Source organism: Corticium candelabrum, chromosome 3 (assembly GCF_963422355.1).
Source record: "Corticium candelabrum chromosome 3, ooCorCand1.1, whole genome shotgun sequence".
Lineage (NCBI taxonomy): Eukaryota > Metazoa > Porifera > Homoscleromorpha > Homosclerophorida > Plakinidae > Corticium > Corticium candelabrum.
Genome location: NC_085087.1, coordinates 1,050,476 through 1,067,987, shown reverse-complemented (window position 1 = coordinate 1,067,987; position 17,512 = coordinate 1,050,476). Strand labels below are relative to the sequence as shown.

General features: G+C 40.0%; 1 protein-coding gene across 1 annotated transcript in view; it reads right to left on the bottom strand.

Annotated features, from left to right (window-relative positions):
- Positions 1-164: 164 nt before the first annotated feature.
- Positions 165-17,512, bottom strand: part of LOC134176815 (DNA polymerase alpha subunit B-like) — a 32,735-nt gene continuing 15,387 nt past the window's right edge. The window contains exons 9-11 of the mRNA XM_062643475.1: positions 14,104-14,166; positions 7,889-8,015; positions 165-542 (exon numbers count right to left, since the gene is read on the bottom strand). Coding sequence (XP_062499459.1) covers positions 396-542; positions 7,889-8,015; positions 14,104-14,166 — 337 coding nt within the window. The 3' untranslated portion in view covers positions 165-395. The remainder of the gene's footprint in view (positions 543-7,888; positions 8,016-14,103; positions 14,167-17,512) is intronic.

The window sequence follows — 17,512 nt, the reverse complement described above, 5'->3', positions numbered from 1 at the left end:
CGTCACAGGGGTTTGAACCCCCAAACCATGGAGTGGTAGCCATTGTCGCTAACCCCTAAGCCACGGCGGTATTAATTATTATTATTATTATTATTATTATTATTATTATTATTATTGATTTCCCATTAGCGAGCGAAAACGGAGCCAGCAGCCTAACGCATAATTCCGGAATGCTCCTTCTAAGACTCAGTATAAATGCATACCTATACGTACCATTACACATAAACGTACATAAGCAGTTATTACCGGCAGTCACACTATTAATCTTCAAACATAGAGATACGATCTGTTCCCCCCAATCACGGAATGCAGGCTACGCTGCTGGGTCATCAATGCTAGCAAATGAATGACAGATGGATTTTGTCTATCCAACTGATCAACAAAGTTACAATTAGTCACACTCGGACTACATCTGCAACAGTGCTGCTGATGATGCTCCCATGACTTGCTGTCTCCGGAAATATCATTAGTCGAGCATATGTACCACCCCCATGGCGTTTTGCAAGCCGACCTGGGTTTACACACAGAGTGCCAGCCACATCCTGCAAAACAAAAATGTACGCTAAGGTTGAAAAACGGCAACAGTAAAATGTGTCAAATAAAAGATCAAATTAGAATGCTGTAATAACAATTTTTGTCAAGTTTGTGTTTTATACCTACCATTTGCAGAAATTATCTACCTTTCGTTGTACAATGTCAATAGAGCAAGTAACTTTCAGATAACCTGCCCCTTAAGTACAGTTATAACAATATTATATATTGTGAGGCTAGAGAAATTGCAAGTAGTTGCAAGGCATTTTACTCTATAAATAGATTAGAAGAGTGGTGCCATTTGAAGTTAGATAAAAAGTTATTGTTAGATATGGCTGTGTAGTTCTACTGTGCCCAGCAGCTGCTGATACATGCACCCAACAAGAACACATTTTTGGCTCCATAATTAGCTCTATCTGGTGTCATTTTACCAGGAATATCACAAATGTAGCCATATATGCGGAGCTGCACGGTTTCTGAATCAACTAGTATATGATCCTGCAAATGTTGTGCAGTCTCCACATTGTAGTGACAGCATCACAAATCGAGCTGTGTACCAGTGTACTAGCAGGAAAAACATGAAAATTTTACAAACCAAACACTTTTCTTAATTGTGGGCAGGTTCACGACAGCTGCAGAAGCTTCACAACCAATCAACAGCTAACAGATATGTTGTGGACTTCAAAGATAACTTTTACTTTGCACATTGCAGAAAAACGGACAATCTTCTCCAATATCCTCTAAACGCTGCCTCATTTTTGGAACCTTCTACATTGTCTAGGCCTGCTCCTGCATTGAAAGGATATATGCTTTACGTTAATTAAAATTTTAAACTAATTCCGGCGATATTGCTTGTGCAGGCATTGGAGGAATTTTCTCGTGACTTTCCAACGAAGGATTTCATTTACTTGCCAGAAAAATCAGTCCAACTATTTGATATTATGAAATATATGTAAAATTTGTAACTCTTTGACAACAAAAATTTTGGTGAGGTTGCCAAGATGATGACTAAATCTGCCATAAAATTTTGAACATTGTGTGACAAAAATTAATAACAATAATCACGTAATCAAAATATCATGAACATGTAGCAATGCTTGTCTGATACTTTGGATGCTTGGAGTTCGAAGGATATCCAAGGTCTACTGCTGCAAGCAAGAACAATCTAGGCATATCTGCCTAACACAACAAGTAACTCACAGCTTTCCTTGAATTCTGATCTGTCCTATAAATTTGTGCTGCATGCATAAAGAAAAGAGATATCAAAGGTGATAACAGGCTTCTCTGTAATGATGGTTGTGGTCTTGGTGACTATCTTTCCGAGGACTCTCGAAATCTCATCAGTCAGTCAATTAGAGACATTTTAAAGAACACCCAGATGCTGCTCCACTTTTCACCGAAGCTGTTATCAAAGCAGAAAACCAACCTCCTTCCTTTCATCCAATAATATTTGACCAAGTAGAGATAATCTTGTACAGTCTTTCAATGCAATGATTTTTCCGGTCTCTGTACCAGTCTGTCTGCTGCTGACTAGAAGTATCTTTACACAAAATGTGAAGCTTCCTCCCAACCTTCTTTGTGATTCTGTTGCAAGCATGGCTCAACAAATTTCCACATCATTTGTTGACCCTGCTGGTCTTTCAAGCCTATTAAGCTGTAAGCTTAGCACTTCTAAAAAATTCAAGCATTAAATACATCCAATTGCATATGCAGAATCATCAGCAAGGTCATCATCAGTGTTATCAAGCCTGATATTCTATTAGCAGTTGGCCTCTTCAGCTCTGCTGGACAGCCTTAAGGGTGCAAACCAGCCATACCTATGAAGCCAGACTGGACATATCAGCATGTGGTTTGGGTAAGCGTTTCCAGAAGACATTTTAAAATGTCATTTTCAATCTTTCTGCGTCTTCATACTGGAAATTTGCCATGCTACAAGAAACTGGGAAAAATGAAAGACAAATTCCATCTGTGAAACATCAAACACATTAAGATGCCAACATGAGCTGGCTTCAATGCAAACTCTTCTTCTTCTTTTGCTGCTGAAGGCATCAATCGTGTGTCTCAGAAGATGAAAAACAGGAAAATTGAACATGGAACCTACAAGCAGGTTTCTCTTGCTGTTGCTGAGAGTTTTTATGTATTCTTTCTAATTTTTTGTCACATATTTTGTACAGTAGATGTAGTAGTAGCAGCAGCAGCAGCAGTAGTAGAAACAACAAAGCGAATTGAAAGCCTCAGTCAAACGTCAGAAAAATCTTGTCATCAATGTCACTGATGAGGAAATTTCTGCCAACCTCAATACAAATCTCAAACGTGCTGTTGATTTAGCCAAAGAGAAACGTGCTTCTGTGTGGCTGACAGCTCTACCTATAGAAGAACATAGTTTTCTTCTGAAAAAATCTGAGTTTCACGACGCAATATGTCTACGCTATGGCTGGCAACCAGTATTTCTACCTGATTTCTGCCCTTGTGAATACCATGTCTCAGTTGATCACTCACTCTCATGTCCTACTGGTGGATTTCCAACACTGAGGCACAATGAGACTCGAGACATTGTGGCTAACCTGTTGGATGATGTCTGTCATGATGTCCAGAAACAACCAATTTTACAAAAACTGACTGGAGAGATACTGCCTCAGAAGAGTAACAGCACTGATGATGAAGCCAGGCTGGACATCTCTGCGTGCGGTTTCTGGGGTGGTAGATTTCAGAAAACATACTTTGATGTCAGAATCTTTAATCCTCACGCTCAGTCATATAGATGATCAGCAGTATCATCTCTGTATAGGAAATAAAAGCAAGAAAAGAAACGTAAATACAAAGCTTGAATCAGAAAAGTCAAACAAGCTTCTTTCACACCACTGATATTCTCTTGCACAGAAGGAGCAAGCAATTTAACATCAACATTCCTGACACGACTATCATCTCTCGTCTCAGAAAAGCAGGAAATGGCCTACAGTACAACACTGTGCTGGGTCAGATGTCGACCAAGCTTCGCAATACTTCGATCTGCAGTTATGTGTATCAGGGGTTGCAGATCCAAAACAAAGCACCCAATCACTAACAACAGTATACTCTTGGCTTCTGCTGAGAGTGGTTTGTCTTACTGTTAATTGAATATATCATGTCTCTGGGCATGCAGAATGTCGCTACCTAGTTGTTGTGTTTGCCTTACAGTCGCAGTAGTAAACTTTGTGGACACATTAGTGTATGTATATTTTATTCATAGTATATGTACGTAGTACTTTTATTCAAATACACTATGTCCCTCAGTAGTAGTAGCAGTACTAGTAGTAGTAGTAGTAGTTGTACTCAGCAAATGCATCCACCGATCATATCCATACTACAAAAGCTACTACAATGGTACTCAATACAACACTATCAATCCATTTAATTAAACAAACCTACTTAAGTCAACGTCACAATCTACTTAGTGAGGCAAAGTAGTAGTGTATGTATATTTTATTCATAGTATATGTACGTAGTACTTTATTCCAATACACTATGTCTCTCAGTAGTACTGTAGGGACTACATTCGCTTGAATGCATGGAGGGCAGGTAAGATTGAAGATCTAATGAAGGAATGCAAAACCAACCAGTCTCATTTGTCAACAATCTCTATAAAGAACGTTAGTCTGACAATGGGGACGGAGCCTATTAAAAAATTTGCAACATTCATGAAAAGAGGTAACATCAAGACAGCAAAGTGACTTCTAACTGATCAAAAGTAATCAGGTGTGCTTTCTCTTGATGATGTGGTTCCTAACTCAAACATCTCTGTTCGTCAGACATTGAGAGACAAACACCCCACTTCTTCCCAAGCACATTGCGATGCCATGACAAACCCTTCAGATCAGACTGAGCCTGTCCATGCCATACTCTTTCGCGCAATAGATGGTTCACTTATTCGGAAGATCGCACTTCGGTCTTCTGAATCAGCTGGTCCATCAGAAATGGACGCTGCTATGTTGAAGCGTCTTTGCAACAGTTTTAAGGGCTCTTACAATCTCTTGCGCAATGCTCTTGCTTTATTTGCAAGGCGTTTAGCGTCTGAATGTGTAGATCCAAAGGGAGTTGATGCTTTCTTTGCTTGTCGTTTAATACCACTGAACAAGAATCCAGGCGTCCGACCCATTGGTGTCTGTGAAATCATTCGCAGAGTTATTGGAAAGGCCATCTTATCAGTAATAGGAGGTGATATTCAGTCAGTAACAGGAGCAATACAGCTGTTTTGGACAACAAGGAGGTTGTGAAGTAGCCGTGCAAGCAATGCAGAAAATCTACGACGGTGCCGATGCTGATAGCGTTCTTTTGGTTGATGCTACAGACGCTTTCAACAACCTAAACAGACAAGCAGCTTTACATAACATCTCTACTTCCTGCCCTGCAATTCACACCATGCTTGTCAATTGCTACTGACAACAACCTTTGCTCTTTTTTGGACGTGAAACAATTTTATCTCAAGAAAGAACTACTCAGGGAGATCCCTTAGCGATGGCTCTGTATGCTCTGGCCATTGTGCCACTCATAAAAAATAAAAACAGATGGCAGTCGACAAGTCTGATATGCTGATGATGCTGCAGTTGGAGGAAATATAAACTCTATCTTTGAATGGTGGAAGCAATTACAAGAAATGAGTCCAAAATTTGGTTACTTTCCTAATGCCAAGAAGTCCTGGTTGCTTGTTAAACCTCATTCTTGAAGACCAGGCTCGTGAGATTTTCAGAACACAAACATCAACCTCACAACTACTGGTCGATGTTACCTCGAAGCACCACCAGGATCTGCAGCCTTCCTTCAAAGCTTCCAAAAAACAAAAGTCAATTATTGGATTGACCAGATTGAAACATTTGCATTAATAGCCAAGTCTCAGCTACATGCTGCCTACTCTGCACTAATCCATAGACTTCAAAGAAAAACTAATCCATAGACTTCAAGGAAAAAGAACTTATGCTCTCAGGTCAAGTCAATTCACCTCTGAGACATTAGAACCACTGGAAACTAGCAACAGAAACACACTCATTCTGGCTCTCACGGGTTGCACCAGTCCAAGAGATGATATCAGACACCTGATGGCCCTTCCTGCCCGGCTTGGCGGTCTCGGAATACCAAACCCTACATCAATGGTGACAGAGTTTTCCTATTTTGAAAACACAACCGCTCCACTTGTTGAGTGCATTCTTCAGCAGTAGTTTGACCTATTTGGTGTCCGCCACCAACAAAATTCGATAAAGAAGTACATTCAAAGATTGAAACAACATGCAACCAAAGCAAAAGCTGATATACTGCTGGATGATTTACCTTCAAATCCAAAAAGAACAATTGAACTTGCTCAGAAAAAGGTGCATCCAGTTGGTTAACTGTACTTCCTCTAGACAAACATGGGTTCTTCCTCAATAAATCTGCTTTTCGAGATGCAATTCATCCCAGATTAGGATGGCGTTCCCAACATCTGAGTGAGCTTTGTCCTTGTGGTGCTTCCTTTACAGTTGATCATGCTCTGAATTGCCATGAAAGGTGGATTCATATCAATACGACACAATGAAGTTCGAGACTCCTTTGGACAATTATTGGACGACGTCTGCCATGATGTCTCAACTGAACCCACTTTACAGCCTTTGACCAGAGAAACTCTGTCTGGTCGCTCCTTTATCAGAGAAGATGAGGCACGATTAGACATAGTAGCCAGTGGAGTATGGGGTGGACGGTTTGAGAAAAATTTCTCTGATGTTCATGTATTCAACCCAAACTCTCCAACATACCAGTCATTGTCACTAGAATCATGCTACCCACAACATGAGCAAGAGAAGAGACGCAAGTATGAACAACGAATCACAAGAATAGAACATGCCTCCTTTACTTCAATTTGTTCTATCTTGTACTGGAGGAACAAGTAAAACGTCTTATGGGTCAGATGTCGACTCGGCAACTCACTTCTCAGAGCAGCAGTTACCTGTCTTTTCAGCAACTGCATCAAAGGTAGCATTGCAGTAGCTATTGTTGAGGGCCGCTTGTCGGTCTCTTAATTAGCAGTAGTAGTATATAGCAGTAGCAGTAGCTCTAAAATCTTATTTGTTAAACTTGTAAACAGCCATGGTCCATGTCAGTAGCTAGACCACTATAGCCTGAAAAGCTAGAGTCTGTCAGTTCTTTCTCAATGTATATTCGGCTATAGCTGTGAGACTAGACTTGTTTCTGTTGATGAGGAGTTTGTGATCTGACAGTTGGCAATGAAGATCGGTGCTTTCCTGGTGGTCATTTATATTTACTTGCTGGCGAAATCTACTGAGACGGTGATGACAACACATAATTAGTTCAAAATTCAGATTGAACTCAAACGGATGTATCCATGGTAGAACGTCAAGCTATGCAGATGATTATTACTCCAAGACCATGCCATTTCAGTTTCAAACTTTTTGGTCAACGTAATGGCATCAACTTATATCAAGCTGGCTAGTCATCCATCATCATATGAACTGTACAGAAACATGTACCGGCTGGGCTTACCTGTTAGGTTGGCAAACCCCAAGATGGGGTAAGACTCCTATTGCCCATCATGAATGGGTATATACTGACACACACGACAACAAACTGTACTGACTCAATGGCAACCAAACTGATGTTGACATCAAGATAGTTGTCATGGAGTGATAAATACATTGTACAGATGATGACAGCAACAGTCTGGCACCTTTCATACTTAGTATTACAACAACTAATAAAACACATTTAAATGGTCATATTGACCATATCAGAGTTAGAAAAATGCATTCTTATGATAAACAGGTAAATGTGTACTGCATTTCAAAAATAAAATTATGTTTATTTCCTAGGCTCACAAAGACATGTCATCGTTATAATTTCAAACCATCCAAAGTCATATTGAACTGTACATATTCAATACTGCCTGGCCAGGAGTGTAAGCACCTCATACAAAACAATAGTGAGACGTACACAAGTGACTTAGCACATAATTGCACAAAAATCATGGACAAGTATAGACAGATGAGATACTGCTGTAAACATCCAGTATTGCAAGCTTTTTTGATTATTCAACTGCCAAGCAAAAGCCAGAATCTTCCGTAAAGTAATGGTTGCTCATGCTTATCTTAGCATACAAAATACTGACATCATACAGCCACATTATATGCAAGAACAACTTCTATCTTGCATGGTTCTATGTCAGTTCAATCTCTTGTAATACATCTATTGCCATAACCTAAAAGGCTACAAGTTTGCTAAAGGGTGACTGGTACACCAATGCACTCACTGCCAACAGACAGATACACAAACTTACAGTTCGTTACACAAAGACTATTCACAGTGCAAAAAACCAGTGAATACACAGACAACTAACCTTTGTAAACACTCTCAAATCAGATGGAAGTAAAAGAACATGAGGAGCAACAGGCATCATTCCGTATGACATAAATTGCTCGTAATCAATACTGACTGATTTATGAGGAGGATACAAAGGATAGTAGCTAAACAAATAAACAAATCTCAAAAACACAACTAGACACAATTTAACTACGCTACAATAATTTCAGACATTTTGTAAAATAAAATTTCATCAAAATTGTGATCTACATGATAACGTTCCTCAAACCGGACAACTACAAGAAACAGCTTTATTCATTGACAGTACCCAACCTTGAAAAATGAAAACTAACACAAACATAGCAAAGTGAATACAAAATGATGAAATTGCACAGCTTGATGCTTGAAAGCACCTGGTAACCACATAACCTACAACTTGTGACATACATAATTTTAGTTAAATGCAAACGTTTGTGTAGTGTATGACACTAAATTATATTAGCATAGATGACCTAGCTGGCATGGTATGTAGTAATTAAGCTCTGAGATATAGCACTATTTGGTTAGTACGTTACCGAGCATTGTAGAGGGCGTAATAACAAGTGAGTCTATAACACGTCGAGCTTGTGAGAACCAACGAAACGCAAAATTGGCGACAAGGATGGCGCAGAGCCACACAAAGTATGGAACCACTCCAACCAGAAGACAAGATTGACAAGTATGATCAACGCTTTCTGCTCTATTGTACCACCAACAACATTAGCGATGTGAACAAAATGAAAGCGATATTCCTCACAACAGCCGGAGGGAAAGCGTACTCGCTATTATCAAACCTTGTCAGTCCAGCTAAACCACAAGACAAGACCCTCGACGCACTCATCACATTGCTGAAGAATCACTATGAACCAAGGAAGATAATAATCATTGTCAAAAGTTCAAATTACATAAGAGACAGCAGAAAGAAGGCGAATCAATTGCAAATTACCTCGCAGAACTACGCCACCTAGCAAAAGATTGTGAGTTCGCAGAAAGCCTGAACACAGCGTTACACGATCAATTGGTGTGTGGTCTGCGACATGAAGGCCTACAGCAGAAGGTCCTAGCAGAATGAGACTTGACATTGGAAAAGGCACTGTTGCTAACTCAAGAGCACGTAGCCGCAAAACATGAATTGAAATTGTTGCCAGGAGAACCTCAATCAAGTCAACAGACAGACCAAGCAGCAGAGACAATGCTTACAATGCAAGCCTCTGGAGGTAGGCGGTACAGTCACGGGGATAGCATAGCTAAAGAGTGTGTTTGCCATCGTTGTGACGGACGCAATCACGACTCTGAAAAGTGTTGGTACAAGAGCGCCACTTGCCAGGTTTGCAACGTTAAAGGGTCATATCGGCAAAGCTTGCAGGAAACGGAAGCAATCCGGCCAGAAGCATCAAGCGAGTTATGGCTTGGGATTTCAGAACCGCAAACAAGCATTGAAGTCGACGAAACCCAGACACCAAAAACCAAGTCGAAGAAGACGACGAGGTGAGTATGATATATACTATGACAGACAAACAGAGCTCAACAATAGTCACTGTGGAAGTTGTGGGAGCGTTATTGACAATGAATGTAGATACCGGGTCATCTATGACTGTGATACCTGCGTACATATACAACTGGGTTCTGACTCACGTAAAGTTACAGTAGAGTCAAACTTCAGACATACTCCGGAGAACCACTGACGGTTAGGGGAAAGTTTACGTTCCAATCCGTTTGGGCCACCAGACCGCAAGTGAGAAAATGGTAGCTGTTGAAGTCCAAACAAACCAATGGTCTTGGGGCGAAACTGGCTTTCACAGATCCGTCTGGATTGGCACACGTTATTTCAGATTGATGGACCAACTAGCCCACAGAAGACACTGGGTACCAATTATACTAAGAGATACCTCCAATTGTTTGAGAAGGGAATGGGAATACTGAACGGATACAAATGACACATTACACTAAGACAGGATGCAGTGACAAAGTTTTACCGACCGCGACCAGTACCCTACGCCCTACACAAAAAGTAGACGAAGAACTGGACCGTTTACAATAGAAGGGAATAATTCGACAAATTAACAGAAGCGAGTGGGCATCACCTATTGTGGTTGCAAGGAAGACTGCCGGGTCAATACGGGTATGCGGTAACTACGAAGCTAGTGTCAACCTTTACCTAGAAACTGAATGCTACCCAATGCCTAATCCGCAAGGCCTGTTTCAACCCTAGCAAGGGGAAGAGGTTTTTACTCATTTGAACATGAAACAGGCATACCAACAAATGAAGATTAGCCCAGACTCACAGGCATACTTGAAGATCAATACTAGCAAAGGACTCTTTGTGTATACAAAGATGCCGCTTGGAATCACATCTGCATCGGCTATTTGGTGAATGGCCATGGATGAAATTTAGCAGGCATTCCCGGATGAATATGCTACTTAGATGACATACTGGCAGTAGTAGGTAGTCAGGAGGAACATGACCAGCGGTTAGACGCTGTGATGGACCGACCAAGAGAGGTATTCGACTAAAAGAAGAGAAGTGCACATTCAACACTTCAGAAGTGGAGTATTTGGGCCAAATAAATTAGTGAGAAGGGACTGCAACCATTGGAGAGTAAGTATTGAGAAATTAGAGAGGCTCCCCAACCACAGAACGTAACTCAGTTAAAGTCTTATTTGGGTTTACTCAACTACTATGGTCGATTATTACTGAATATCTCAACCACCCTCCAACCTTTGTACAAACTACTCCAGAAGTCTATAACACCATGGGTTTGGAAGAAACCACAACGAGCTTTCAAAAATAGCATAGAGAAACTACTGAAATTGAGCTGTCTAATACATTACAATTTAACAAAACCGTTACAACTGAAGTGCAACACCTTGCCAAAAGGAATTGAGGCTTGTTTAACGCACGCTATGCCAGATGGAACTGAACAACCAATTGTATTCTCATCCAGAACGTCGTCTTCAACTGAAAGGGGTTATGCAAAGTTGGAAAAGGGAGCTTTAGCTCTCATCAACGGTGTACGAAAGTTCCACAAGTATTTGATCGGACGGAAGTTTACATTAGTGACAGACCATACACCTTTACTTAAAATATTAGAACCGAAACAAAGGATCCCGACTTTGGCAGCTGCTAGATTGCAGCGTTGGGCAATAGTACCGAGCGCGTATGACTACGATTTAGAGTTTACTTCCAGAATAAACAATCAAAAAGTGGACATGCTATCCAGACTTCCACTGCCTGTGGAAGCAATCGATCCTAACGAAATTACGCATCATATAAATTACTTGGATACTGTTTTGCCAGTTACAATCCTTAGCAGAGTATTGAAGTATACTCTAGAGAGATGGCCAACCAATGTGTCGCCTGAACTTCACAGTTATGCCAAAAGAACAACCGAGGTATCTGTGACAGAGAGATGTCTAATATACGGAGGAAGGGTAGTGATTCCATATTCACTACAAAAAACAAGTATTGTCAGAACTACACACAAGACATATAGGAATGGTGCAGATGAAGACGATTGCTAGAAGGTTTGTATGGTGGTCTGCCTTGGACAGAGATATTGAGTGTATAGTCAGATCATGTTCTACGTGTCAGGAACAACGGCATAAACCTGCAACATCAATGCCACCACATCCTTGAATATACTCGGAAGGCCCTTGGGAACGAGTCCACGCAGACTTTGCGGAGTACAAAGAAAGACACTGCTTATTGTTAGTAGATGCTTTTTCAAAGTGGCCAGAGGTCCACAAATTACACAAGAATACTACTGCTTACCAGACAGCAGAATGTATGAGGAGAACATTTGCGGCTCATGGAATACCACATTGTATGCTAACTGACAATGGACCCCAATTCCGATCACAGGAGTTTAGTAAATTGATGCGCTCAAATGGCATCCACCATCAACGTACCCCACCATATCGCCCATCCACGAATGGACAGGTGAAGAGGAAGATACAGGAATTAAATAATAGCTTGAAGTCTAAGCCATCAAAGCAAACATGGAGTCACCAAGTGTCCAAGTTTTTACTTCATTATCGAACTACGCGACACGAGATGACTGGAAAAACTCCGGCTGAGTTGTTGATGAAACGTTCTCTTAGGACGAGGCTGAGTCTGTTGAAACGGGAAGCTGAGGGAAAAGATAAGAGATCGTCAAAGAGAAGAATTTAACCAGACTACAACCAATGTAAGAGAAATATGTCCAGGAGACACTTTTTCTGTCTGGAATCCAAGAAGGGATGGTCGAAGCAAATGGCTCACAGGACTAGTGACACAAAGACTGAGACCAACATCTTATGTAGTAAATGTAGACGGACACGTAAGATATGTGCATATTGATCACTTGATAACAAGAGATGTGACCAGTACACAAGTGATTCTGGCAGAAGACCCAGATATCTTGCCAGCTACAGTTGTACCGGATTCATCATTACCAATGTTAGAAGATCCTACACTTCCAGCAAGTACACTTACACCTACTGTACAGATCCAGTCACAGACAATGGAGCTGCAGAACCTCAGAAGATCAGTCAAAGGAGACATCCAACTCAAGAGAACAGACAGTTACCTCTCAAGTATCGTAAAAACTAAAGGGAGAGTAGTGCAGTGTATGACACTAAGTTAGATTAGCATAGATGACCTAGCCGGCATGGTATGTAGTAATTAGGCTGTGAGATAGCACTAGTTGGTTAGTATGTTACCAAGCGTACATTGTAGAGGGTGTAATAACAAGTGAGTCTATATCAAGTCAAGCCTGTGTGAACCGACCAAACACAAAAGTTTGAACATTAATATAGCAACTGCACAAAAGCTGAAGTTGCATAAGATGAACTATTCACAATGTCAACATAGTTATAACAAATAGGTGTGTATACTGAGCTCATGCTGTCATTGCAGCCACAGTACTTGCAAATCAAAATTTGAGCACTGCAATTTCAAATATTGACTATCCTAGCCCAAAACCTCTCTCAAGGCTATCATAGCCCTAAACCTTTCTCAACAATCACAACCCTAAACACTAATTTTCTTCAAAAACTTGGCCTCAAATTAACAAAGTTGAAAAGAAATATACTAGTACTCAGATTCAAAATTTTGCAACTGGCACAGTCGTCAGCTTGGCAACCTCAAAAATATTAAATTTTCAAAATATCAATTGGATCAGCGATATCAACAATTAACTTGCCTACTGTGATGATGTGATGATTTAAAATGGCTGTTGAAGACAACAGTACTACAAATTTACATACTACAGTAATTGCTTTTGACATGAATTCACTAAAATTTTAGTTAACTCAACCCGTGGCACGCATGTGGAGAATTACAGTGCTACCTCTGTACCTGACAATTGGAATGCAGCACATGTGGTCATTGTTATGGCTGGTGCTAATTAGTGTGTCAGTACAGTACAGTACTGTACACTTGGCAGTCTAGTCGTGCGTCTCTGTTCAGACAAAAAGACGCTGAGGCAGCAGGCGTATGAGAGTTCACCATCTCTGAAAACTAAAGACAAACGCTCTTTGCAGAGATCAACGTAATGCTATTGATGTAAAAGTAGCTCAAGAGCTGTACGAAGATGCATTTCAATGTGGTGGTGTTCATTGCCAAAGAACACCACCATCTGATCTGTTGCAGTATCTCTGATACTGCAACAGATGTCAAATTCTTTGATTCCTCTGGTAGGAGCTTCTGTGCAACTGAAGCCATGCGAAGAGAAGACACGTTTAATAGGTAGGGCTTGGCGCAGAAACTAAACCTACCAATTTCTGTGTACACATATTGTGTGGTCTTTCGTTACATTATATTTTAAACCTTCGAGATACTGCCGAAGAGCTTGTTCTTTAGCTAGAGTTCTCAGTGGACATAGTGATTAAATCGCGTGTGAGGAATTAAGACTCACAGATAGATTAGCCCCAACGTAACAGCAACTATTTGTCATAAAGTCAAACGCTCAGATGCTTTCTCTATCTAAACAAAAAAGTTTTTCCTGGAAAGACATCAGGCGACTCGGTCCCAGTTGTCAGTAGTCTTGCATAATGGCCTTTGAAAGTAAGGGGGAGGGAGCTGGTTACGCGAGACTAGTCCTCAGGAAGGCAGCCCTGCAAGTCCATTTGGTCGACACAAAACACAAGTTAGTCGTCAAGTGACGACCACTTTTTCAAACAGTGAATACTGGAGGACAACCTACAAACTAACTAGAAATATTTCTAAGTAACCTTTGCTGCTTGAGCAGATGGTGGCACAATCGTCCCAAGCGATCACCAGTTATTCCTTTGTTTCTACAAAATAGCAAAAGACACATGGTTCAACTAAGCATCAACAAATTCTTGAAAACAACAAATGATAAAACCTACAAAGACATTAAGAACAGGCAATCTGCTATCTTAGTATGATGATGATGATGATAATGTTTATGTTGAAGACTCTAGGAATCTTCAAAGGTAGCATGCAAGTCAACTTAATTTAGGTTTTGAAAATTTCTGCAATACACACTACTAGTAAAGCTTATTCAAACCAGATGAATGAATGTACCAAAACGGCCAATAGCGTTTCTGCATTTCTGCCAATGACAGAAAAGTGGAATCACTGAAACTGGCGTAAAATCAGACACTATTTGCAAACCTGTGTTTGCCAGGAAGTCGGAATTGCAAATTCACAAAAATCTAGAAAAGCAGATTTACAGAACGGTACTCCACGGTACTCAAACAGCCAAATGGCTTTCTGTGTTTTGAAAAGCAGAATCACATAAAAGGCGTAAAATTAAAGAGTTTCTGCAAATCTGTGTTGACGAGGAAGTCATGATTGCAGATTTACAAATTTTACAACTCATGGTGCACCCAAACAGCCAACAAAAGTTTCAACCATGAAGTGTGAACAACATCCCCTGGCCAACATTCTCCTCGACTTGTGTTACATTTTAAGGCACTTGTAGTAGAAAGTGTGACTACTGTTTGTCATAATTCTAATTTAGCTAGTTAACTTGAAATCTTTTGGACTTCTGTTGCTTTCATCATTGACAGTGTGCCTGTTGAAGTTGACCGATATTTAAGTTAATTAAGTCCAACCTGGTCCCCAAAAGAAATTCTCTGAAGCCGGACCAAATCAATCGGTTTTCACGCCCTGTAACTTGCACTGACAATATAATACAGTAGTGTTCTTTGCTATGTCACTGAGAGGTGGCAAATCTAACCATGTAACAACGACCACATGGATATGTCCCGATCAATCAATTTGGCGTTTGATGTAGTCTCACGTAGCCAGACCCTACTAGGCCTCAGAAGTATGATGGTGAGTAGCGTCTGGCCACGCTAGCCAAGCTTTTTTAGAATTAATGCCTCCCAGACCCGTGTAGTGCAAATTAAAATCGACCTCTGCAAGTCTGGGATGGTACCGCTTTTCTCAATATATTGTGGTTGGTCCTAGGACCAGCATTAGTGTTCAGTTTCATAGATACATACCCTCCGTGGAGACCAATTTTAAATTGGTGCTACACGGGTCTGGGAAGCCGAGGCTAACGCAAGACAATGTTTGATGTATGGTATTAAAATGGCATTGGCCTCTTCGGTACCATGAAGTGTCATTCTGCTAGTCAGCATTTCTGCATTCTGTAAATCTGGAATTCCAACTTATCGCTTAGCGTGATTCCGCTTTTCTGTCATAGGCAAAACACAGAAAAGCTACTTGGCCGTTTGGGTACTGTGAAGCACCGTTCTGCAAATCCGCTTTTCTAGATTTTCGTAAATTTGCAATTCCGACTTTCTGGCAAACACAGATTTGAAAAAGTGTCTGATTTTAGGCCAGTTTTCATTGATTCCGCTTTTCTGTCATTGGCAGAAACACTGTTTGGCCGTTTGGGTTCACGCATTCAGATGAACTAACACATTGAGAAACACTGTTTGGCCGCTTGGGTACATGGATTTAGATGCACTAATACACTGATAAAAACAGCCATTCTATCTCACATAAAGATGATCTTAACACCATTCAAAAATACAGGATGAGGCAGTAACAAGTAGCTCATATTGCAGCCACACTGTCACCTTGTTGCTAATCCAGCAAAAATTTCTACAATGCCTCTAAGCTTTGTATCAAGCTTAGCGTGCGTGCGTGCATGCACATATCATGCTTACACATGCATACTCTTCTTGTTGTGCAATTAATTAAAGATAAAGACAATCTACTATGCACAGCTAACAGTGACTGAGTCACAGCTATTTTTTATGCAAAACCAAAAAATACAACAAATAACATCAAATTCTTCATTAGCCAATCATGAAAGCTAAGGGTAGCAAACAAGAAATTAAGAATATGTACACTCCAATCTCTCACAACCTTCACTCCCTGCCTTTCACATGTAAAATTCTATAAATTGTTAATTTTACTCAAATAAAGATACCATGTTTCCCATTTAAACACGCATCATTTCTGGTCCACCTGATTGTGTTTTTTGTTTGATCATGCGTTCATTATTTAATCATCTGTTCATTTTAGTGTCCAACACATATCGCCTGTACCACAGAATGACCTGACATTGTGATTTGGAACAGCAAGAAGAAAACTCTCGTATTATTATATACTTTGCCTGATATATACATATCAGTGAGAGATTCTTTCCTTCTGTAATTCATCACGAAATCTGCCACACAACCAGGAGCAGCTGTAACAACGGGAAAATTAAAAAAAGACAATAAATATGATCAAAATAGTTTCATCGGTTGGCTACTCTTTCTCCCCATCCATTGATAATAGAGATAAAGCCAGTCTCAAGATTTTAAAGATTATTGCACTGAGACATGCAATACACATCAATCTGACCACCAGTCAAGCAGTACTACATTTGCATGAACAACTTTCAGTGTGTTTACAGCATAATACCTAGATATGGTTATCCTTAGTTATGATATGTAGTTGCTTTCGTCTTTTTGTTTCTAGTCTTTCTTTTTTTCCTTTGTATGTAATGTAGTGGATAGATTATAGTGGTGTGTATGTAGTTTGTCAATGTGTAGTTTATGCCTGCCCTCAATAAAGAACTGTGCCTTATTTAAGTGCAAAAGAAAATATATTATTATTATTTCAATTAAACTAACAAAAATTACACTATAGAACAATTTCAAGGAAAGAAGACGTAAAGTAAAAATGCAAGTACTGTAGACGTACTCTATTTTGTTTCATGTATATAGATCAAGTCACCGTCTTTACTAGTGACCAGACAGGCGGCTGTTGGCAACAACCAAGAGTGGACAGCTGGTGTTTTTGATGTTACGCTTTCGGTGTCTGCAACCTCTAAGACACACAAAAGATGTGCGGAGAAGGGCAAAGGCAATGCGACATCGTATCCAGTTTGCTGTGGTACTGTAGGCAGATGCTTGTTTATCTAAGATGAAGCTAGCCAATCAATTACTATTATTATTACCATAACACAAAGATGCTTTTAAATTAGCTATGTTTAGGTGACTAAAACTTGAACTTCGGTTGAATTACAAAATCAAAAAAAGAAGTAAATATATAACATCTATTTTATTCATAAAATATTGTAGTATATGACATGTACTTAATTAAAAATCAAACAACAGACACAACCAGCAATCTCAACTATTAACACCAGCATCTACCATTAATCTACCT